Source organism: Suricata suricatta, chromosome 3 (assembly GCF_006229205.1).
Source record: "Suricata suricatta isolate VVHF042 chromosome 3, meerkat_22Aug2017_6uvM2_HiC, whole genome shotgun sequence".
In the NCBI taxonomy this organism is placed as follows: Eukaryota; Metazoa; Chordata; class Mammalia; order Carnivora; family Herpestidae; genus Suricata; species Suricata suricatta.
Genome location: NC_043702.1, coordinates 161,841,030 through 161,865,685, shown reverse-complemented (window position 1 = coordinate 161,865,685; position 24,656 = coordinate 161,841,030). Strand labels below are relative to the sequence as shown.

Genomic DNA, 24,656 nt, shown 5'->3' with positions numbered 1-24,656 from the left:
TTCTGTGACCTGTTTTTTTAAACTTAATTTGTCTCTGAATTTTTATGTCATTATGCATAAAATTTGTCACTGTTATTTTTTTTAAGTGTATTTATTCATTTTGAGAGAAATGGGGAAAGCACTAGCAGGGGAAGGGCAGAGAGAGAATCCCAACCAGGCTCCATGCTGCTTGCGCAGAGCCCAATGTGGGGCTTGAACCCAACACGATGCTATGAGATCATGACCTGAGCGGAAACCAAGAGTCGAACACTTAACAGACTGAGCCAACCAAGCACCCCTAAAATTTTCACTTTTAAACTGCCACTTAATATCCATCATGTGTATATGCCTTAATTTAGTTAGCAGATTAGTTACAAATATATACAAGTTACTTTCAGGAATTTTTTACCCTATTAGAAATAATGCTTTAGGGGCACCTGAGTGGCTCAATGTGTTGTGTCCAACTCTTGATTTGGGCTCAGGTCATGATCTCACAGTTGTGAGATCAAGCCCTGCATCGGGCTATATGCTAAGCATGGAGCCTGCTTGAGATTCTCTCTCCTTCCCCCTCTGCCCCTCCCCAGTTCATTTTTCTCCTTCCTTCTCTATCTCAAAAAAAAATTCTATTTAAAAAGAGGTAATGCTTTAATGAATGCCTTTATACATAACCCTGTACTTAAAACACTTTTGTGCACAAATTTTATACACGAGATTATTTCTACAAGGTCACTAGATAAAGTGACATGCATTTTGATGCTTTAATTGTAAATTAAATTTTTTTTTTTAGTTTTAAATTACAATTGATTATTGCTATTATATAAAAAGGCCATTGATATTTGGGTATTGTGTCCTACAACTTTGCTAAATTCACTTATCTCTAGATGTTTTTATTAGGTAACTTAGTTTTCTATGCACAAGATGATGTTGTCAGTTAATAAAGCCAATTTTGCTTCTTCCTTTGTAATTTTTACAACTTTAATTTATCTTGCAATGCATAAAACCAGTAAGAAAAGTGTGGAATGTTCAATATAGGCTTTCAGACAATTCCTATACTGAAAGTTAAGTCCCTGTCTCACATGATACATACACATAAACACAATCGCAGAGTGAAGAAAAATGTAATCAAACTTTTAAAATATTGTTAGTAAACACAGAGAATTTTCTTATAACCATTGGTTGAAAAAGAACACTCCAATTAAGGTAAAATCCCCAGAGCTAAAAAAAAAAAAAAAGATTGACAACTTTGGCTACATAAAACTTAAAAAACTGAAAGATATCATGGTAGGCAGTACTGCAAACCTTAAACATACGACATTGTCTTTGGGACTGGGTGATGGGAGAGACTGTAGGGAGTTCTGAGGTCACTAAAAAGACCCGCCTTCAGAGTAATTATTATTATCACCTAGGCTGGAAGAATGGGGCAAATTGCTATGAGAAGCTGGCTATAGAATGGCCTGCGTTACATAGTAATGAGACAATTCCCAACTCTACTGCCTGTGATCACTTGGAAGATGGGAAATGTACTAATGAAGTTGTGAATTGCACAAGGAGATCTCTAGGAAGTAAACCAAAAGTGCTGATTGGATTCTTTTAACTGCATGGAATCAGGGGAATCCCATGAATCTAGTAAGTGTTCATCTAGATTGAACTATAAATACAAGTACACTTGCTCCTTATTGTTTCTATTACTTCTTTTGCTCTTCTCCCCCTATCTTGAGATCTTTGTTCTAATTTAATTTTCCCTTGATTTCAGAGTACCTTCTTGAGTACATTTCCTCTAAGAGACTATATGGATGACATAGCCCTGAGTCTTTATATACGTGAAAATGTCTGTCTTTCATCTAAAAAAATGCATAAGAGCTTTGCAGGGGTTGGGTGTTTTAGATAGTGCATTGAATAATCAGGACGTACTGTCCTTTCCTATTACAAGTCCCCGTGTTGCTTATGACCAATCAACGCTTCTTTCTTCCTAGGCAAATAACTTTTTCTTTTCTGTCTAGATTAGGAGCTCGTAAAGCTTTTTCCGTATCCTTGAAATTCTTCCAGACAACAGCTAAGAAGATGCCTTTTAAATGAAAAATCCGGTCTCATACTCAGCGCCCTTTCCATTCAGAGCCATATTCCTTCCCCAGTTTAGGAAAGTTGTCTTCTACTACTTCTTTGTTAGTCGTTTATCTTCTTCCCAACCCCACTCACAGATTCTGCAGTGACTGTCATTCGCGTACTAAATCCCCCGGATATGTCCTCCATGCTGCTCTCCTAAAACATTTACGTTTCAGTCGTAACATTTTTATTTTTAAATACATTTATTACATTTGTAACTGGAGATGTTTATTTTTTTAATTTCATTCCAGTAACTTCTTTAATTTCTTTTTCTGTAAAAGTTCTTCTTATATCCGTAGTAATGTTTACACCTGCACGAACCATTAATTGTACAGTAGGCACCTGTTGAGGTCTCTGACTTAATCTCCTTCCATCAAATTAACATTACTTTGAATGGCTTCTGAATTTTTTTATATGAATCACATTTTCCTTCCCTCATGCAAAGTGGGAATAGATATATAATTTGTAAGGATATTTAAGAAATAGATGATAGACCCATACCTAGTTCCTTTTCTACAAAGTCTCCCCACTCCTTTTCCTTCCTTCCTTCCGTACCTCCTTCATTCCTTTCTTTCACAAAACGGGGCCTCACAAAAACTTTTCTGAGAAAGGCAGATTTTCTGGCCATAAAAGAGACTCACGGAACCAGAATGTATATTTTAACTTCATCCTCAAGCGATTCTAATGTACACTATAGTTTACAAAGAGCTGATGTAGCTAACAACACATGGGAAATGACAGTAATTGCTTTAGGAAACTGCCAGTTAACTTTTTTCATATATTAATATTTTATATGGCTTTTGTGCTCCAAGCTACCAATACTCTGTTGTTGTTGTTTTAACTAGGCAAACATTGGAATTTTGATTCTTTCATGGTTTTTACAGACTGTTCTTTATACTGAAAATATTAAAAGTAATAATAAATGAAAAGGAAGGAATACCAGCCTATTCTCATCATTGCCTTTTCATAGCTCTAGTCTTTTCTCCAAGTAATCTCCCATTTGGGGGAAATGTACCTATTGTCAAAAGCAAGGAGATGGGTGGGATACCTGGGTGGCTCAGTTGGTTAAGCCTCCAAATTTGGCTCAGGTCATGATTTCACAGTTTGTGGGTTCGAGCCCCGCATCGGACTCTGTTCTGACAGCTAGCTCAGAGTCTGGAGCCTGCTTCAGATTCTGTGTCTCCCTCTCTCTCTTACCCTCCCCTGCTTGCGCTGTCTCTCTCTGTCTCTCAAAAATAAATAAAAAGAAAAAAAGAAATAGATTTAAATGCCTATGTTCTGTATTAGGCTGTGAACATCAGAAGGATGCAGCTTTCTTCTTTATACCGCTATGTCATAACCATAGGATACATCCTCCAAATGAATGCTCAATAAATGGATAATTTATTTATCTATTATTATAGTAATATATAGACAGTAAATAATTTCTATTTTTAGCAATTTTTAGTACATTTACTTAAGCCAATGACTTACTGAAATCAAATGACTAATGATTCATTCATTCATTCAAAGATTCATTTATGGAGTTAGGAGACAAAGAATTGTTGTACATCTATCATGCAGGAGAAACTATCATAAAAGCTAGAGACCTAAATAATGGTAAGCAAAAAACAGACACTCCCCACTTCTAGTATAAGAGGCATGATAGATATTATCTCCAAACAGAAAATAAAACTGAATCGTGATAAGTACTGTTAAGAGATACACAGTGCAATAAGAATGTGGTAGGTGAGATAAATGTTAACCCCCAACAGCTCAGCAAACTCCTGTCTACTTGACATTTTTCCTGGGTCAGCCATCGCACTATGTTCTACCACTACGTAATTCCCTCTTCTGTGGTTTCTCTTAAGGTGGAAAGTCTCCTGAGGCATTGCTTCCAGAAAGTCATGGTCAAAAGGAACCTTTCCTGCTCAAGAAGTTTGGGCTTGAGAGGTGGAAAAGGCTATTAGTGTCTTCCTTATTCCTCTCCTATTAGTTAGCATGTTGATACTAATTATCTTGTCAGAATGGTTTAGATACTGTCACTTTGGGAAGACAAATGAACCGTAGAAAGTTGAGTTCAATGATATCTGTGAAACGATGGAGGATGGAGGCTCAAATCCCCAGGTAGATGGGGGGCACACTGAGCTCATCCAACTAGAATGCCTGGGTGACCCCAGTCAGGGTATTAAAACTTCACAACAGGAAGGGCACTGATTTCATCAAACTGTGGAGTGACGATGTCACAGAAAAATACTCCCTTCTACAATTTTATCTATAGCGGGCAGTTTCCTAAACCATCTCAAGCTGATTCCTAGGCCCACCCTTTACCCCCATCTATAATTTCCCTGTATGGTAAGGCTTACTTTTAAACTTGTGATGAAGTTTGAGGGCAAGAAACGAAGGAGGGAGACGTGGGTGAGATTTACTGATTCTGGGACTTTGTTAAGAGGAAGCTTTTACTGGGGAACCCTGGCCAGGGAGAAGTCAGCCCTCTGCACCGTCCCCGAGCCGACGCCTTACCTGTTCCTGAAGTAGTACTGCTGTGCTAAGAACGTGGACCGAGCTTGCAGCCTAGCTAACGTGGCCATAGCCTCCGGCTTCTGCCCGAGCGCCGGTGTTACTATTGGTCTCCATGGCAACCGGGCTAAACCATTAAGCTAGGCCTGGGGTACAACTTTTCGACTACTCCACTCCTATTTTCCACCCTACTTCAGTTTGCAGAATTCGAGACAGAAAATTAAGAAACTTTGCCTAGGAAAAAGTTCCACAGATTTGCCTTTATCTTTTCTATGAGTTCAAAAGGAGGAGATTACCGGCCGGGAAGGCGGTGGGGGGAGGAGGCGTAATGGTTGCTTCGAGCATCCGGTTTCCGCCTCCCGTCTGCTTCCGGAAGCTCAGCTCAAAATGCTGAACTGCTTCTGGAAGTCGCTGGTGCTGTGGTAGTTGGAGTCTGTTTTCGGGCCTGAGCCTCGAGGCCAGGCTCCTGGGTGTCGTTAATGTTCGGGGCCGCCGGGCGCCAACCGATCGGAGCTCCAGCCGCCGGGAACAGCTGGTGAGGCTGGCGGCCCTGGGGATGGGAGATCAGGAGAGGGTGTGATGGCCTGGGGCCGCCGGACCTGCAATGGAAGGGGGCGGGGGGTGCAGTTGTGATGGATGATCTAAAGACACTTAGGCCTTGCTCTCCCTCGTGCCTGGGGTGGAAGCGATTTGAGGACGGCGTTGAGGTGTGTGCCAAAGATGCGTGCAGGAATACAGTGAATGCTTGCTGATTGCCTAACACTGCGATATTTGGGGAGTAAAGCTCTCTGTACTACTCCAAGAGCAATTCATTTCTTCCTGATTGTTTGTTGGCAAGGCTAGACTTTAACTTAACCTAGATTGCATCCCCTCACTTTCCTTCTGAAGTGTGCTGGATTACAGCAGGTGCCTTGGAAGATCAACCCCGGAAACCTAGAGTTCTGGAAGTTTAGTACGGGAAGACACTTCACTGACCACCCCCCTCTTTTTTTTCCTGGAGTGGGAGTGGCCTATCTGTTTCTGCCCCTTGACCGGTCCATTCTAGTTCAAATGAGATGTGTCTTGAGTGTTCCCCAAGAACATACAAACGCCAGGATTGTAGCTTTGGGGTCTGACCAGGGCTGCAACACCACCTCATCTGTGCTACTTTGAAATAATAATATATTGCTTTGACTTTTCAAAGTGCTTTCACAAACTAATGCACTTAATCTTTATGACAGCTCCGTGATAGGAGATTATCACGGGCACGGGCACAGAATTCTCAAGTGGGTTGTCCAAAATTGCCATGTTAGTTCTGGATCTAGAAGCTGGGTTTTGGGCTTCTGGCTGAAAACTCTAATGCTAGGCCTCTTTTTCCCCAAGCCCTCTTCCTCCAAGCATACATAGGACAAGCAGTGAGACAAATTTCCCACTGACAGTTTCAAACAGAAAGTATTGAAAAAGCCACAGGCGAACTCTGGCTGAAAAACGTATATCCATTCTTATTCTGCAGTGAATGAGACCACGAGGCACGCTAGTGGTCTGCGATCTCAAAGAATTTCTCTGCATCAAGTATCGCTGAAAAGTTAAAAGAATATATTGCCTAAAATGTTTTGAATGAGATTAGATCATTCTGTAGTTCATTTTATGATGGTTATACTTTTTAAATTCTCACATTTTCCAGGGCAAAAGCAGGGAGTACTTTCTTAAATGGGCCATATATATATTTTTTAATGGTGTTCTGTGTCATTAGCATAAAATAAAACACTTGTTATCTGTTTAGTATTTTTAGTTCTGACAGTTGTATACACTGTGTAATCACCACACAAAACAAGACATAGGACATTTCTATTACCCCAGAATTCCCTCTCCAATAATCTAATAGGCATCTGTCTTAATGTTTCACCATTCAATACCTTGTTAAGAGAATTAAACAAAATGTGCTTCGCTCTTATTGTAGTAATACTGATTTGTAGAACAGATGACTTGTTTAATAAAAAAGTATGACTCTTCCAACCCCTTACTCTCCCTTTCACTTTCTAACCAGATCATTGTTAGGGCTCTTGTTATACAGAGAGACCTTCCTTCAGTTCTCTTAAAGTACTTATCTTATTTTCAATTATCGGCCTAGAATTAATTCTTTCTTAAGGTGCCAGAGGATAACATAGTGCTTAGCACTTAATCATTGTTTCTTAATGAAATTCTTAAGATTCATTCATGCCTGATTAGCCAGAATGAACACTTTCCAGAAAACTGGAACCTTGATTTTCTAGTTTATCTGCACAACCATCTCATTAATTCATTGATCAGACATTTGCCATTCTCTGCACATGAGTTTTATCTCAGTGATGAAATCTTAGTACCAGTGGGGATGCTCCTGCTGATTGCTTACTTGATGCCAAGTTCATGTACATGTATCTCATATAAATCTCTTGAGGTGGGTGCTATCATTTTTTGAAGTTTAGAAATGGCAGAACAGGATCAAATATAGGTTAAAATAACTTGCCCAAGCCCCGTATTTATAGCATGATTCCAGCATATCTAAAAAAATTCTTAACTGTGCTGTCTTCATCCTATTTGTCTGAATAAGATACAACATGACAGGAATATCTAAAACCGGAAGAATATGCCCAGATACATTGGGCAACCTGAATTCCTGTTGTATATACCGCCCATCTTGACTTCAACTTTTTCTCCAATGTCGAGGTTAGATTTTTCAGTTTTAGGCACCAAAAGGGTAAATAGTAGATGATTTATCTCTCCTTTAACAATTTATTGAAAAATAGAACTGATATTTTATTTTGTAAGTTATTGCTACAGAAGACAACTTTTATGCAATTACATAATAAAAATCCTCAGGAAATGAATATGTGCAAACTATTCTCATAAGTGGTTTATATTATAGTTTTATAAAATCATTGTACCTCAGAGTTTCTGTCTTCTTTTCCTGACTCTTCATTCACGTACAGTTTTCAAATTAGGGGCCAAAAAGGATAAACATTGTGGTACTTATAATGTTAACCTACCTTATAAAATTTGATTCATTTAATGGATAAATCACATTTATAGTTTAGATACACTTTGATTAGATTTTACCTTATTAGAGTGATTTATATTTAAAGTCAATTCTTGGTTTTTAAGATTTTAAAGGTTGAACTAAACACATTTTACAATTAAGTCCTTATAATGAGAATATTGAATTATTACTGATATATTGAGGCTCACTATTTATTTAAATTTATGTGATTTGCTTAAAAAAAAGCCCTTAAAAATAAACTGTATTGATTCTGTATCTTATTTCCTTTTTTTCCTGTAGTTTCATTCTTATTTAGTATTTGAATTTTCTTTGGTTCTAGGAAACTTACATAGTGGAAAATGTGCATTTTTTTAAATAACTGCCCCCCCCCTCTTTTTTTGTCTTTTATCTTGAGGTCAATTCCATACTGTCAGGTTTGTTTGAGTCAGGTTCCTGTTTCAACAATGAGGGATCAAAGCAGTGGCCAGTGTGATTTTGGCCAAGTAACCCATGCATATTAGTATAGCTTCCTAGCATTTTTATTCATGACAAGGTGGAAACCTTTAAACCGTCTTTGATAGTTTGTCTTTTACCACCACATTTGCTTCGCTAGAAACTTAGCCAGAAAGTTAAGAGTATCTGGCTTGTTAATGTAGTAGAAACTTTGAAATCTGGGTTGTCTAGGTTTTTAGTAAAGTCAGTGTTCAGTCATTCGTTGGTTTATTCATCCAACAAATCTTTTTTAAACATGTTACATGTCAAGCATTACGCTAGGTACTTGTAATTAATATTCACTTGTCTTCATTCCTATTCTAAGAATTCAGAATATATTATATATTCAATAAATATTGAATAGTTAGTTACCATGTTTGAGCAATGAATGATACCCCGCTCATCCGTATTAGAAGCTTGCCTAGATGTGCTCTGATACATGCATGTTGACAAGAATTGGGATGAATTATTTTTTAGACTCTAAATTATTTCAGTTTTAGACTTTGGCTTTATATCATTTACACAGCTTCTTGTTTAATCATTTGTGTTTCTAAAGTGATGAGAGCATAAAGTTTTGAATGACTCAAGTTGTTGAAAACAGTTAAAAACAGAAAAACCTTCAAATTTAAATAATAAATGAGCTTGCCTTATTAAAGCACTATTTGGAAAGTAGAGTAAGACTTTTATTCTAAAGCTGTGAATGATTTTTTTTTAATTTAATTTAATTTCTAATTTTTGGCCCACCTGCTAGGGTAAGGAGGAAAGAAAGCTTTCTGCCTGTCCCCGTGAGAGCACATGTGACAGACAGCAGGTTCCAGCCACACTTGCAGTCGAGTGCAAGTCCGGGGAGCTTTTGCTCCCATTGGCAATGAACTTTTCTGTTTGGTGGAGAACTTGTGGCTCTTAACTTGGTAGAGTGACTTCCTGTAATTTACTTATTCTTATATCTATATATTATTAAGATTGTATCTATGTATTATTAAGATAGGAATCAGTCAGAAGCACAGCATTCATTTTTTGTTTTGTTATTTTTTTTTAAGATGTCTTGAAATTATATGCAGGATTTTTGCAAATGTCTGATATTTCTCCCTCTCCCCATGGCTCAGAGTGGTTCAAGAATTCAGACAGGGTAAAGTCTGTGCTTTCATTATGGTGTCCTCGGGATTCATAGGGTGGTTATACATAAAAGCAGAATGCTTTGGTAATTCAGGGACCACCTTATTCGTGTACAGAGTTTGTTGAAAAATGAAATAACTACTCTCACGCATAAGTATCTACTCTCAAACCACAGAATCCCTTCAAGGTAGGAATGACACCATTTTTATGATGAATAATCAGAATACGAAGATAAGTAATTTGTTTAGGGACTGTGGCTAATTTAGTCAAATTTAGCTTCCAGATTCATAGATTTGACATTAAAGCTCGTGTTCTCTAGTTTTCCCCCATCTAGAAAATTCTGTTCCACGTACATTGCGTAATGTTAATGTAAAGTTATAATTAATTACTTAATATGTTTCATAGTAAGTACCCCTAACTCCACGCTACCTTTTTCAAGAAGAGAGAAAAGGTTACTTCCGAATAATGGTTTAAATAGGTAGATCAAGGAATTTCTAAACCAGCTTAAATGTTAACATTTCATGTTAGGGTTTTTCTGTATTTCCTAAGAAATATTTTCCTAAGATATACAAAAGGAGATAATTCTGTTAATCATTTTAAAGGTTACTAGGCTGAGATAAAGACTTATTTTTGACAATTAATAAAGAAGTAAATTTATAAATTCCTAGGAGCAGCAGAAATTTTAATCAAACTTAAAATAATTCTTATTGATCCTATTTTATTGAATTAGTCATGAAACTTAGCCCTTGATGTGGCTTTTTTTAAATGCTTATTTATTTTTGAGAGAGAAAGCAAGCATGAGCAGGAGAGGGGCTGACAGAGACAGAGAGTCCCAAGCAGGCTCTACGCTGTCATCGTGGAGTCCAAAGTGGGACTCAAACTCAAGAACCATGACATCATGCATGAACTGAGTTGAAATCCAGACTTGAACGCTTAACCGATTGAGCCACCCAGGCGCCCCGATGTTGCATCTCTGAGGCTCCTATTTACATGTTTAGTCACCCATTGTTATGATCTACACAATTATGTGTTGATTTTAATTTGTATTCTTTGGCTGTTTACTTTGATAACCAAATAACCCTTCCTATCTTAAGCAAAAGCTAACATGAATATCAAAACATGTAACACCAAGACTATTTTCTTAGGTTTGTGATCAGTATATATTCATCAGCATAGCTCTGGACTAGGTATTTCTCCTACATTGTTTTTGTACACATTGAATTTCTATTCATACAGAAACTAACAATAAATGGCCATTTCCTTAACTTGCTAGAAGCCAATTAAGTAGTTTGTATTTAGCCTTGCGTAACTTAGTATTAGCACTCCTCTGCTAAAGTTACTCAACTTTGTAGAAGAGATGATCCCGTGTTTTACAGAGATGAAGAGGAAAAATTTTTACCATGTATTAGGTGATAAGGAACACTTGATTTCTTTTTTCCTTACCCAGGTATTTGATAGCTGTAGTCAATTACTTGTTGGTTGTATGTGGAAGATTTTTGTTTGTTTTTAATGAACTTGTTGGGTTTACTCAGTAGGCACATAAGTCTATCATCCTATTATGTAGTTATTTTTATCAGTGTCTAGGCAAGGAAATTCTTCTCTTAATTTTTCTGTATGTGCTATATTTTATCCTCTGAGGAATAGTAGTTATTGCTAATAGGGTCTTCAAAAAGTAAGTCATTGATGGAGTAGTTGGGCATAAGTTTTCTGGGCTTCCTTGGGCTTCACCTCTGTTGTGCTTGCCTGTACATTGTGGACTGCGGTTTGAGAGGCCTTGGTTCATCAGGTCAACTGCTAGCCCTTTGGGGATGTGTGAGCACTGAGTTTGGACTGAGGCAGCTTCCTGAGTCTTCTCTCTTGAAAAAGAAACATTTGAAAGAAAACTCTAAACTCAGGGCCAGTTTTTCTACATTCATTGACCATCCGCCCTCTCAAACAGGTTTTTAGGGAAGGCCTTTGTCTAAGTCAGAGTATGGTGTTAAGAAAGCCAGGGAGAGGGGCACCTGGGTGGCTCAGTTGGTCAAGCATCCAACTTCGGCTCAGGTCATGATCTCACAGTTCCTGGGTTCAAGCCCCATGTTGAGAGCCTGGAGCCTGCTTCGGATTCTGTGTGTCCCTCTCTCTGCCCCTCCCCTATTCATGCTCTGTCTCTCTCTGTCTCAATAATAAGTAAACATTTAAAAAAAATAATTGAAAGAAAGCCGGGGAGAACAATTTACTTATTCTGTTGGATGTTTTAATATTGCCTAGAAGAAGACAAACTTAACCTTTGCCAAAAATTCTTACCTAAAACTGGCATATCAAGTTTTTTTTTTTAATTGCTCATATCTTTTATATTGGTCAGCATAATGCAATACCACCTGCAAAAAACCAAAATGCTTATCAACTCAGGTCAGGTCGTTTTACGAAATCCAACTTTATATAGATAGTGGGATTGTAATCTTATTCTATTTATTTGGAGTATGTTAAGAAAACTCTTAGTGAACTCTCATCTTAGATGTTATACCTAATGCAAGCTATTCTCAAAAGATATCATTTCCATTGAGTTTCAATTGAAGAGAAATTTTTTTATAAATGCAAATTTAATTCATATTAGCTAAGTAGTAATTCACTGATTTTTACTGTAATTAAACTTTACAGCTATGAATGCTTAATAAACACGTTTTTGTACAGAAAAGTTCTATATTTTCAGGTTCCTTCTTCAATAGGAAAGGTCTCATTTAAGAAAATATCTTGAAGATACAGTGTGTCCATACCATGATCTTCAGTGTAACTGTCGGGGCAAAGGAAATAAATGAGCTATTGATTATGTGGTCTCTTATAATGACTTTATTTCTGTGAGGCTGGTTGACACCGGTTTTCCCTGAGAGATGGAAGTGAAACAGCGTGACTAACTATAATATCACTAGCCCATTAACAAAGGTTTTGACTTGCAGGAGTCTGGTTAGTTGAAACTGAAGGGGAAGAAAAGTGATTACAACTCTGAATGTTCAATATTTTTTTCTGTGTTTTTATGGGGCTTTTAAAAAAGTCTTTTTAATGTTTAATGTGTTTTAGTTGATATTCATATCTGATTCCTATTTGAATGACATCATAGAATGAATTGAGTTCTTCTAGTTAAATTAAAAAACATTTTTTTTTAATGTTTGTTTGTGAGGGTTGGGAGGGGCAGAGAGGGAGACACAGAATCCAAAGCAGGCTCTAGGCTCTGAGCTGTCAGCACGGAGCCCAACGTGGGGCTCGAACCCACGAACCACGAGATCATGACCTGAGCTGAAGTCAGACACTTAACCAACTGAGCCATCCAGGCGCCCCTAAATTTTTTTTTAATGTCTTTTATTTTCTTGAGAAAAACACTATAAAATCAAGTAAGGTGACAATTTTAATGATATTATCAAGAAGCTTTGCTTTCATTCTTAGTAATATTATCAGTTCTATTTTCTTAAGCCATGTGTGTTATAGTAATACTTTTAAATGAAATCAAGAGTTAAATTTCAATGGATTGAATCTGATTGCTAATCTTAATCTGATTTTAGTTCTACCACATTTTCTTTCCTGTAGTGAAGCACTAGATTATAACTTCCAAAATAACGTGCAACTGTCGTTGGAAATTATATTCATGCATTGAGTTAATTTCATATTAATATTTAGACCTAGTCTTTCACCCATTGATAAGAAAACTGCATCTTCAAAAGGTTTGTTACTTAAGAACTAAGTGATACGGAGTCTTAGACAAAGGGTCCTTCTTCTAATACCTGTTAGGCTGGCTTCCAGTGAATTTGATTAAAGGTACAATATTATACTCAGAGATAATTAGGTCTTTCAGACTACATTTCTTCCAAAGAAATAGTATTAAAGGAAATGAACAAAATAGTCATTGCAATAAAGGGAAAACAAAAAAGGTGATTATTAACACAGAGGTAAATGGAGAAAAGACCCATTTGGCTTACCAATGTAGTCAGAATTGTAGCTCTCCTATGTGACACATACTTCTCATAATCAAATTCAGAGTTCTGATACCTGAGTTAATATATAAGACCCTTTTAGTGGTTTTGCAGAGTTTATTTAAAACATATATTTCAATCATCATGTTTTTTAAAAATGTGTGTCTCTATAGGCTTTTATTCATTCAGAATGCTAAAGGAGATAGAGCAGGAAAATACAATACCCACATTAAATGAAAGCAGTTAGTTAATTGCTCACAGTGTACATTTTTCACTGTTGACTACAGCCTTGTCTTTGGATTCAACTTCCACCACCGTATTGCCCTGTGCCTTGTATTGATCCAGGTCTCGTATTCTTGTATTCACAAGAATATAATGCCTACGTGTGAGTCATGGTTTTTGTTTGTTTCTTTTTATTTAAAAACTACTGAGAAACTGTCTCAGAATGAATTATAAGAAAAATGATGGGCCATTTTAGACCAGTGAGGCTCCAGTTTGAGTATGAACAGTTTCTACTTGACTGAGTTATGAGATTAGTGTGGCCTAAATCTACGCCCGGTGTCTGGCTAAACTCTTCTTTCACGTATGTTACAAATCTTGAAAGTAGCTGTCAGTCTTCCCGCCTCCCTCGCATATCATGGTAGTGACTGGGTAGAGCATGTGGTGTAGAGCATTGTATAGCTTCCTTCTTCATGTAGAACTTGGTGTGGGGGAGGTGTGGTTCGGGAGGATGGAGAACATTCTCTCTATATCTGTTCCAGCACAACTGGCCCCAGGGAAAGGGCAGGAGTAGACTACTGAGCAGGGACTTAAGCAGAAATAACTTTTCTATAATTACACAGTAAAAATATGAAATTACTGGGATCTTTCATTGCTGATATTATGCTTACTCTATCTACAAGTAATTCCTATGTTTAATAAAAGAACTTATATTTGAAAAAGGAGCTTAAAATGAGTCAGAATATTTGAAACTATCTGAGATAGAAAAATTAAGTAGCTTTTAAACATTTCTTTATAATTATTAATTTTAGATTTAGAGTGAATTGTCTGCTGTAATAAACTAGGTTAATGCAGTTAATACTATTTTCTTTCATTTTTTTTTCTTTTTTTAAAAAATGTAGGCATTTCAGTCGAACCATGGAAGAACTGGTTCATGATCTTGTCTCAGCGTTGGAAGAGAGCTCAGAGCAAGCTCGGGGTGGATTTGCCGAAACGGGAGATCATTCTCGAAGTATATCTTGCCCTCTGAAACGCCAGGCAAGGAAAAGGAGAGGGAGGAAACGGAGATCATATAATGTTCACCACCCATGGGAGCCTGGTCACTGCTTAAGTGAAGGCTCCGATTCTAGTTTAGAGGAGCCAAGCAAGGACTATAGAGAGAATCACAACAATAACAAAAAAGATCATAGTGACTCTGATGACCAAATGTTAGTGGCTAAGCGCAGGCCATCATCAAACTTAAACAATAATGTCCGAGGAAAAAGGCCTCTGTGGCACGAATCTGATTTTGCTGTGGACAACCTTGGGAACAGAACTCTGCGCAGAAGGAGAAAGGTAAAACGCATGGCCGTGGACCTCCCACAGGACGTCTCTAACAAACGGACAGTGGCCCAGCCCCTTGAAGGTTGTAGGGATCAGGACATGGACAACGATAGAGCTCACCAATATCAAGAGTTTACCAAGAACAAAGTCAAAAAGAGGAAATTGAAAATAATTAGACAAGGCCCAAAAATCCAAGATGAAGGAGTCGTTTTAGAAAGTGAGGAAATAAGCCAGACCAGTAAGGACAAAATGGACTATGAAGAGCAAAAAGTCTCAGATGAACTCATGAGTGAAAGGTGATTTTTATATTCTCTAAGTATAAAAATGTGTGTCTCCATTGTTTGTGCTTGAACGTATTTTGTGTTTTAAGTAATTCTATTTTAAAATAATTATAAATTACAATAATATAAAATATAATAACAGTTATATGACTGTTTAATCATTGTTATAGTTCCTTATAATTTATGATGTTTAGCACAAAACAAAATTGCTTATTTGATTTACACGAAGTCTTTTGGTTGTGTTTTAAAGACTTAATTTTCAGCTATAGAGAGAAAAGGAAATGGATTTTGAATAACAGCACGTTTGTAACTCTTAGAATTTGACTTATAATTATTTATTTGTTTAATTATAGAGCTTTAGCTTTGGTGCTTTACTGTCACAATGCATCAGTTTGTTTTGATTCCTAAGTATCAAAAATTGGTACCACTTCGATGGATATGGCTGATATTTTTAGATGTCTGTGGATTACTGGGAATTCTGATCACTTATGAATTGTAAAACCTAATTTACAGTTCTGGAAACACTTGATCTTGTCATTAGACAAATGAGAAAAACTATGACCCTTTGGCAGCTAGTCTAATATACCGATTCTAGAAAGCAGATATGCCTCCATAATCCTTAAGTGCTATTTTGACAGCATCAAAAGGTTAAGTGATTGTTTTTCTTTGACAGTGAACTAATGCTGCGATAGGAAATGAGAAAGTTTTGACATTGTTCCTCTTTTTAGGCATGTTCTTAAAACCAAACACAGAACTATGATCCAGAAAAAAATAAAACAATCCTTTCTAGGAAAGAGTATTTGATTTTAATTTGTAAGACTAATGTCATTTTAATCATGTAGATTGTAGCCCATGGATTTAACATATATGTATTTAATAATATATATTATTTTGTATAAACATATATATTTGCCTACAAATACGATTATAAACATGAGTAGGATCTGGTAAAATGTATAGGATGGGCCTTTGATTACAGATGGTTTGCCATTTATGTAGTTTTGCTAAGGAAGTAAAAATTACTCTAAACAAAATAAAAATGTTTTAGGAAGGCATTGAGAAGTTTATGATATTGGCTTTTCTTCCCAAAAAAGTGGACATGTTTATGCCATCATGGAAACTGTTTGGTCTATTGAGCCATCGTGACTGAGGACCAACCAGCGTGACGTGACAGTGATTATCTTGCTCAGATGCTGGGAGGGAGCATGTGTGTATTGGAGACTATTCATTTCTGGATTATTTACAGATTACTTGCTTTTTGGATTGATTGTCCAAGCCCCTCCTTTTATTGATGTCTGCCTTTTATTGACAGACATTAACCCTGGAAGAAAAACGAGATGAAACTCTCCTGATTTCTCTTCATTGTAAGAAATATTTGAGTATCTATTAGGAATAATGAAGCTACTGAGTAGTCAGCAGCCCAGGACAGATTTTCAAAGAGGATGTTTTCAGTCCTGAATAATGTTTTCAGTATGTTTCCTCTTATTTTAAACTTAGCCATGTAACTACTTTTGTCATCACTCAGATGCATATTCCTTCTGTGGGGAGATTGCTGGGTTGCTAAATAAGGCGGTGCCTGTTCCCTCCCGCCCCATAGTTTAGAATAGCCGACAAGCAGACAGTGAAAATGAAGTGCGCTGAGCAGAAAGGACTGGTCAGGGAAGATTTGCTAAAGGAGCTCTGGTTGAAGCCAGCGTGAAGGCGTGGATTGTGGAGCAAAGGGTGATGTATCTGGGAAAGTATGTGCAGTTCATTATTACTAGAACGTGAAGTGGGGGTTGAGGCCACAGCAGTAAGCATGTCTTGAAGGCCTTGTGTACTATGGTGGTTTGGATTTTATCATGTAAGTAATGGGAGGAATTTTAACAGTGAAGAAACTCAATTAGATTTACATTTTCTCAAGGTAACATGATCTCAGTAACAATGTTTTTTTCAGCTTTGACCAACCTCCAATCCATCCTTAAGTGGGAGGCGAATTATGGCAGTGATGGTAGAGGGAAAAAAAAATAGAGCACTTCTAAGAGTTGGAATCAGTGGAAGGTTAACTGTGTTTGGGAGGATGAAAGAGAAGGAGAACTCTCAGATGACGTCCTGTTTCAAGAATCCAAAATGCAGGAAATGAACAGATTGGGGCACAGGGGACTGGGATTAGTGTACAAACATTAATTTGACAGCATTCATGGAATATATTCTCCTCTGAATACCATGCTGTAAAAGTCATGCTTAAAAAAACAAAAAAAAAGGTGGGAAGAGGTGTCCTTGGAGATAAGCCCATAATGGCTGTCAGGTGCTGAAAATGAAAAGCCTTGTTTCCATATAAGTTCGTGTTCTGATTTATTGAACATGCTAACAACTACCTGATAGGCTTGGAGCAACTAGCTAGATGTCAGTGAGGTGAGATGCAAATAAGGAAACATGTTGGTTAAAACACATGTAAAAAGATCCCAAATGAAGACCAGGTCATTAGGGACTAGGAGCTGCTCTCAGAGGGGGGGGGTCTGACTTTTTTACATCATTAAGAAGAGTAAGCAGGCAGAAAGGAGAGGAAAGTTTGGGATACCACTTGGAGAAAGAACAGAATCAAAAGTTAGGGAGGGGATGAATTTAGGTAGGAGTCATCCATACAGAGCCTTGGAACCTGTATTTAGTCCAAAAAGTATGAGGAAGTAATTTTAGATTTTTAATAGGAAACATTTTATTATTTTATTTTATATATGTACATATATGTATAGATAAGCACATGTATTTTATAAACATTCTTTTAAAAAATTTTTTTAATGTTTATTTATTTTTGAGAGAGACACACAGAGCGTGAGCAGGGGAGGGTCAGAGAGAGAGGGCGGGAGACACAGAATCAGAAGCAGGCCCCAGGCTCTGAGCTGTCAGCACAGAGCCCAACGCAGGGCTCAAACCCACAAACTGAGCTAAAGTCGGCCGCTTAACCAACTGAGCCACTCAGGCACCCCTAAACATTCTTTTAGAATACTTTTAGTTTGATAGACAAGTTACAAAGATAGGAGAGAGTGTTTCTGTACATCTTGTTGCCATATATTTTGCACCCAGCTTCCCCTGATGTGGTGCACTTGTCAGAATCAATAAACCTATGTTGACACATTATTAACAAAGGTCAATACTTTATTAGAATTCTCTTGTTTTTCTTTCTTTCTATTTTTTTTTTACATTTGTTTATTTATCTTTGAGAAAGAGAGCGAGACAGAGCATGAGCAGGGAGGGCCAGAGAGAAAAGAAGACACAGAATCTGAAGCAGGCTCCAGGCTCTGAGCTGTCCGCACAGAGCCCAATGTGGGGCTCGAACTCATGAACCATGAGATCATGACCTGAGTTGAAGTCGGACACAACTGACTGAGCCACTCAGGTGTCACCCCCTCTTGTTTTTCTTTAATATCCTTTTTCTGTTCTAGGATCCCACCCAGGATATCATATTTTTAGTCAGCAAGTTATATTTGGAAAAGATGAACCTGGTTACCTGTAGACTATATTAAAAGGGGTAAATCTGAGCTTAGAAACTAGAAGACCGTGTACAAGAAAGAGAGAGAGAGAGAGAGAGAGAGAAAGAAACAAAAAAACAAAGGAAGGAGAGAGCACATAGTTTCACTATCCTTTATGTTTAAATCTGAATTCTGAAAGCTGTGAAAAACTAATTCATTTGTGGCCAGACCTAACTTGAACAGTATTTAATGTAGATATTCATTCATATAATTGAAAAAAAGTTTGATTCTGGAGTGCTGCCCCACACCCTTATTAGACATTTAGTCATTTTAGAACACAGCTTTCCAAAATTTGAAAAATTGTGAATTTTAAATATATTTTGCCTCAAGGATTTCAGAAAAAGAATTGTGACTCATGGTATATGATAAGGCCGAATACTAGGCTTGTGTTGATATCAGCCGACAGGAAAGCACTACTCAATCCCAGAAGAGGGGAAAAAAATCAATAGTGGTTTGGACACCTAAACAGCAAAAAGATAAAGTTTCTGAAGTGTTTTTAATACTCTGACATTACTGTACATAGAAGAGCATGCGTGTTTGTAAATAAGAAAATACGGATGTGATTGTCTGAGAAACTATTATTTTCTTTCATTAACATACTCGTGCAGTTTAGGGACCTTGATACATTCTCCTAATATGAAGAGAGTTAAAGAAAAAGGTACTAACTTAGAGTTTCTTTGTAAAATCTTCCACTTGACAAGTCTTTATACTTTTTGTTTTTATTTTTTTTTAACTCAAACAACTGAAATGATATTCTATATTCAGAAAACATTTGGCTTTCAAACAGATTAATTTTGCTTACTAAGTCAGGTTGTAGAGTTGTGCATGTAAACACAAAAAGTATTATAAAATTCACCTGGAGCAATTTCCCGATTGGTTAAAATTAAAAATTATAGGAAGAAGAGAATATATGAGAATTGTTAAAGAACATCATCAATTTTCTTTAGAGGCCAGGCCTGTGTATTAACACAATCCTGATTTTGTGTTTTTCGGCTAACTAGATTTCCATATAAGCATGGCTTCTCATAGAACTAATAGTGACAGTTTATTCATGTCAGTCAAATATCCACTATTTGTTTTAATTTGTATGTGAAATTTGCCTTTGTATCATACTCGAACTTCTATGGAAGTATGGAGTACCTATTATTTTTACATACCTCCTCCTTAATATTGGCAATATTGCATCTTTTGCTCATAGAGATTTTAACTTGGCCCTAATGGCCTTTGTTTCTTCCTTGCTAAGTAATAGAGTTGTTGTGAATTCTTAAGTAATGTCTTTTCCAGAATATTTGCAAATGCGGTTATGGAAAGTAATTTCATCCCAGGCCCTTGTATTTCATGTGCTGAAGAAAGGCTTGGGCTGCTTTTGATTGAGATTTCCCCCATTTTATTGAGCAGCGGTGTTCTGGGCTCAGGCCGAATCGCACGCAGCCTAAGAAAGGAGCAGTGAGCATTTGATGAAAGCAGATAATAAAACGCATCAACTGTGTCAGCCCCTCGTTGCAGTCACATCTGGCTTACTGTCAGGGTCCCATTAGATTCCTGTGGTTTTATGTGCCAAAAATAATATGCTCTGTAGTTAATGGAACCAGAATATTTGCAGTATGATTAAAAAAAAATCATCTTATTTTCTTTCAGATCTTTGTCAGGCTTAAGTTTCATCTCTGAGCTGCCATGTCTCTTTAAAATTTTACAACTGAGAGATCAATTGTTCTTTTGATCTTTTTTTTTTTTTTCTTTTCCCTTATTACAGTGATTCCAGCAGCCTCAGCAGCACTGATGCTGGTTTATTTACCAATGATGAGGGAAGACAAGGTACTGAAATGCTATTTTTTTATTCCTTTGGAAAAACGTCTTCATTTGAAAGTTTGTGCTTTTCCCTAGGTTGACAACTGCCATCCGTTTACCTTACACACACGTGCTTTGTGGACTGGGCGTTAGTCCTTTTTTATACTATGAAGGGTACCCTGTCTCCATGACCCAACGTAATTGATTATCTCCAAAAGCTAGTTTGGGGAGCTAATAATATTAAGGAAGGATTATCTTCCTTAAGCAAGCTTTACATACCTCAGTCTTTTCAATTTTGTCTCTTAGCAAGTTCACAAGACACTGGTTCTCATTCTCCACCTGATTCCAAATGTATTTAATACTGTGTAAGCATTAATAAAGATGGATTTGCAAGTCATTTGTCATTTTTATTCAGCCATGACATTTATTCATCCTATCCAGTTTCTAAGTAATTAGACAGTTTTCACGAATTCAGTATTGTAAACTGTTAAAACGGTTATGTCTTACAACTTAGATCTTTTGCATCTTTGAAGTTTCCTGAAGCTTTTCACACCTTACTGTGGCATTATTTTGAAACTACTTATTTGGGAAGAAAATAGGACAGTAAGGAGGCAAAAGGCATAACCACAAATACTTACCACAAACGTTACCTTCCTTTCTTGAGAATTTTTAGAGCAAAGCAGTAAGTTCTAGGGGACAAAACCAAATTTATTGTCTTAAATTATAAATAGTTTAATGATACAGAAAAAAAGGCAGATAACAGCTGCCTACACATTCTTTTCTTAGTCTGTTCATCCTCTTGACAATAGGAATAAAATAAATTATTATTAAGTTCTTTTCTTATAAATCATATATATTCCAGGTAAATAGGCCCAGACTGTCTTAAAGACCACAGACTTTTTAAAGTTAAGAGGCTCTGCAGAAATATCGGGACTCAGAGTGAGCTGACTACCTTGATAATATACCTAAATTCTCATTTAAATGCCTGTGCCTGCTCAAAGTTACAAATTTGAATTTGGTAATGTAATGAAATGAACAACTTCTTTAAAAAGTAACTTTGGACAAGTCTATCAAGCTTGGAAAAGCTTTGAATGGTTTAGAATAATGTGCTAGCATTTATTATGAACTTACTATATTTTACATTTCTTTTTTTTTTAATTTTTTTAAATGTTTTTTTTATTTTTGAGAGACAGAGAGAGACAGATCATGAGCAGGGGAGGGTCAGAGAGAGAGGGAGACACAGAATCTGAAGCAGGCTTCAGGCTCTGAGCTAGCTGTCAGCACAGAGCCCAACGCGGGGCTCAAACCTACAAACCGTGAGATCATGACCTGAGCCAAAGCTGGATGCTCAATCTACTGAGCCACCCAGGCGCCCCTATTTTACATTTCTAAGTGCTGTTTTTCATTCAGTTTACTTTAGGCTCTTATTTAAAAAAAGAAAATAATGTTTATTTTTGAGTGAGAGACATAGAGTGAGTGAGTGGGGAGAGAGGGAGAGGGGAGACACAGAATCCCAGGCTCTGAGCTGTCAGCATGGAGCTCGACGCGCGGCTCAAACCCACAAGTCGTGAGATCCTGACCTGAGCCTCCCCGGCCCCCCTGCTCTTCTAGTATTCTTAAGAAAACCCTGTGAGATTCTTTTTTGGGGGGATGATGAAACCCAGGTTAATCCAGGTGAGGTAACTTCCCAGTATTACAAAACACTGCAATTTTGATTGGTGTCTGACTACAGCGCTCGAAGTTCTTCATTTCAGCTACTTAATTTCCTGATTAAGAACAAGATTATACATCACATCAAAACAAAATAACCTCATTTTTCTATTATAATGTTGTTTGAATTGGAATTAAGATCTTGGGTAATCAGTTTCAAGTGACTCTCTTTCTTTTCTTGTATTTATACCTGCTCTGGGAAATTTTAATGTTTACTTCTCAGTAAAAGCACTAATATTTATGTGCTTTGAAATGTGCTTGGTTTTTTTAAAAATTAATTTTCATTAAATCCTCTGTTGAAATTAACTAGTGGCTTTGGTTTTCCAAATGCTTTCAGCTTTTCACGCCCTCATAATTTGAAGTATGGCTGTTTTCCATAAAGTCATTTTCAGTTGAAGCTTTGGGTTTTTTTCTAGTTTGCTTTTAAAAATATTTGTAGTAAGAGGTTTTGGAAATCAGGAATCTCTTTCTGTAAAGGAAAAAAAAAACTTTATGGCATTTGTGATGACCCTCTTACAAACCAGAATTCACCGTTTTTGTAAGAAACACCAAGGCTTGAATGAATCTAGGATCATATTCAAAATGCTATTTGTCACATTCTTTTAAAAGCCATGTGCCTTATTCTGTATTTTTGTCTCCTTATACATCTATTATTCCTGTTTTTAAACCAAAATACTGTTGATTCATACCAAGGGTACATTTTGAACTAAATTTTAAATGAATCATTTCTCCATGCTTACTTACACTCATGGATGTTTCCAAAAGTCAAACTTCGTATTGATAGTATTCTGCCTTAAAAATAACTTGTGGTCCAGCACAGTTTCCTCCTAAACTCTGTGGTACTGTCGCTTTTCATTTAGAATCAACTTTTTCACAACTATTTCTTAATGAACTTAATCAGATTAATTTCATTTAGTCACATCTGTTCACGATTGTTTCCCCTTTTACACTCCATACAAATCATGAAATTAAGCTAATTATATACCATTATCAGCTGCAGAGAACGGGGTTCTACAGTTTTATACTTTTAGTTCCCAGCAGGAGATTAAGGCTTGTTTTTCTTCAATTTGGTAAGGGTGGCAACTTAAATGGATTTCTGTACAGTTTCTGCCATAGAATTATCCAGTATTATTGTTTTTCACATATTTCCATTGGTTCTGTGACATAACAGCTTATGTTTTTGTTGATGGCAGTTCTTGTTATAATGTTAAAAAACACAATAGCTGCGGTGGCAAATCAAAAGTTTTCCATAGAGATTGTTTATACAATTGCCAGATGAAATACAGGATCGCTAGTTAAATTTGATTTTTAGATAAGTCACAAGTAATTTTTTAGTGTAAGTATACCCCATGCAGTATTTAGACATACTAAAATTTTATGTAAGTACTTTATGTTAAAAATCATTTCTCTGAAATTTATTCAGTTGCTGCTGTCTTGTATTTTTTAAAAACCTGAATTTGATAGCACTGTGTATTTGGATAATAAAACTGAAGCTTCAGGGGAATTTCTTGTTTTCGCGCAGGTGACGATGAGCAGAGTGACTGGTTTTATGAGAAGGAGTCAGGGGGAGCGTGTGGCATCGCTGGCGTCGTGCCCTGGTGGGAAAACGAGGATCCTACCGAGCTCGACAAGAATTTGCCAGATCCTGTCTTTGAAAGTATCTTAACTGGTTCTTTCCCTCTTATGTCGCAACCGGGAAGAAGAGGTCAGTAGCGCTTCCTGACTCCTGGATATTGTGGGCTCATGTGAATTTAGGAATACTCATGAAAAGAGATTAGGCTAAAAGGGAAATGAACGGGTCTCAGCACAAGATGCTGTAAAGGAAAACGTTGAACAGTAATTCTGCCAGCCACTACATGTATCACGCATTGGAAGTATTCCAACGGAGACTTGCTTTCTTGCTAGGACCGTTGTGAGAATGTTGAAATGTTAGAAAAGTTAAATTAGGAGGAAAGAAAAGCCCTGAATAATTGTCCTGCTTCTCACATAATCACTAGATGTGGGCTAACCTCGTTAGAACCCTACTAGGCATTGCTTCAGATCTTTTAAGTGTTTTGCATTTTCCCCACTACTGTCGAAGATGTTTCCCACCTCCAACTTATTCTGAATTCTGTATTGTTGGGCATAATGATCATAGGAGCTTCTAAAAGAGTGCTTTGATTTCCCAGGTTTCCAAGCTAGACTCAGTCGCCTTCATGGACTGCCTTCCAAGAACATTAAAAAATCAGGAGGGACCACAACTTCAATGGTAGGCATGCTTTTCTGATTAGTTGTCATGTTTGGAAATGTATCCATTTCTATGGAATAAAAAGCCACATCCTCATCCTTTATTCATTTTCTAATGTTATACTTAAAAATAATCCATTTTTTTGTAGGCTCCAAACTGGACCAGTGAGATTCCCCTATAAACCAAATCTTCTAATGCTAATAAATTAGTTACGTTTTGAACATCTGGGGAATGACATTCGAGGGAACCTGGCTCCTGTCCTCTTCCCCTGAAGGAATATCATTGAAGTGAGAGTCTCTTTGATGAAAAGATGGGGCTGTTGTGGCTGGAGGACTGGTATTCTTCCTTTAGTCAGAAGTGCACCTGCTTGGGAGGCTTCCTAGGGATGTAGGCTGGCCCAGGGCGGGTTGAAACTACTGTAAATTTTATATATTTTTCTCTTTTATGATTTTTTTTACATTGAATCCATTT

At 37.0% G+C, this 24,656-nt stretch overlaps 2 protein-coding genes across 5 annotated transcripts in view; one reads left to right on the top strand and one right to left on the bottom strand.

The window, feature by feature from the left end:
• Window positions 1-4,666, bottom strand: part of SPATA17 (spermatogenesis associated 17) — a 179,400-nt gene extending 174,734 nt beyond the window's left edge. For both annotated transcript variants that reach the window (XM_029935652.1, XM_029935653.1), the window contains exon 1: window positions 4,585-4,666. In XM_029935652.1, coding sequence (XP_029791512.1) covers window positions 4,585-4,652 — 68 coding nt within the window. In that variant the 5' untranslated portion in view covers window positions 4,653-4,666. The remainder of the gene's footprint in view (window positions 1-4,584) is intronic.
• Window positions 4,667-4,963: 297 nt separating this feature from the next.
• The window catches only part of GPATCH2 (G-patch domain containing 2), a 173,207-nt gene continuing 153,514 nt past the window's right edge, over window positions 4,964-24,656 (top strand). Inside the window, exons 1-6 of one of the 3 annotated variants that reach the window (XM_029935651.1) lie at window positions 4,964-5,116; window positions 14,250-14,966; window positions 20,214-20,275; window positions 23,481-23,663; window positions 24,127-24,206; window positions 24,334-24,643. In XM_029935651.1, the coding sequence (XP_029791511.1) occupies window positions 5,061-5,116; window positions 14,250-14,966; window positions 20,214-20,275; window positions 23,481-23,663; window positions 24,127-24,206; window positions 24,334-24,366 (1,131 nt within the window). In that variant the 5' untranslated portion in view covers window positions 4,964-5,060 and the 3' untranslated portion in view covers window positions 24,367-24,643. Of the gene's footprint in view, window positions 5,117-5,223; window positions 5,289-14,249; window positions 14,967-20,213; window positions 20,276-23,480; window positions 23,664-24,126; window positions 24,207-24,333; window positions 24,644-24,656 lie in introns of those variants that run through there. The other 2 variants (XM_029935649.1, XM_029935650.1) reach the window with 2 other exon arrangements.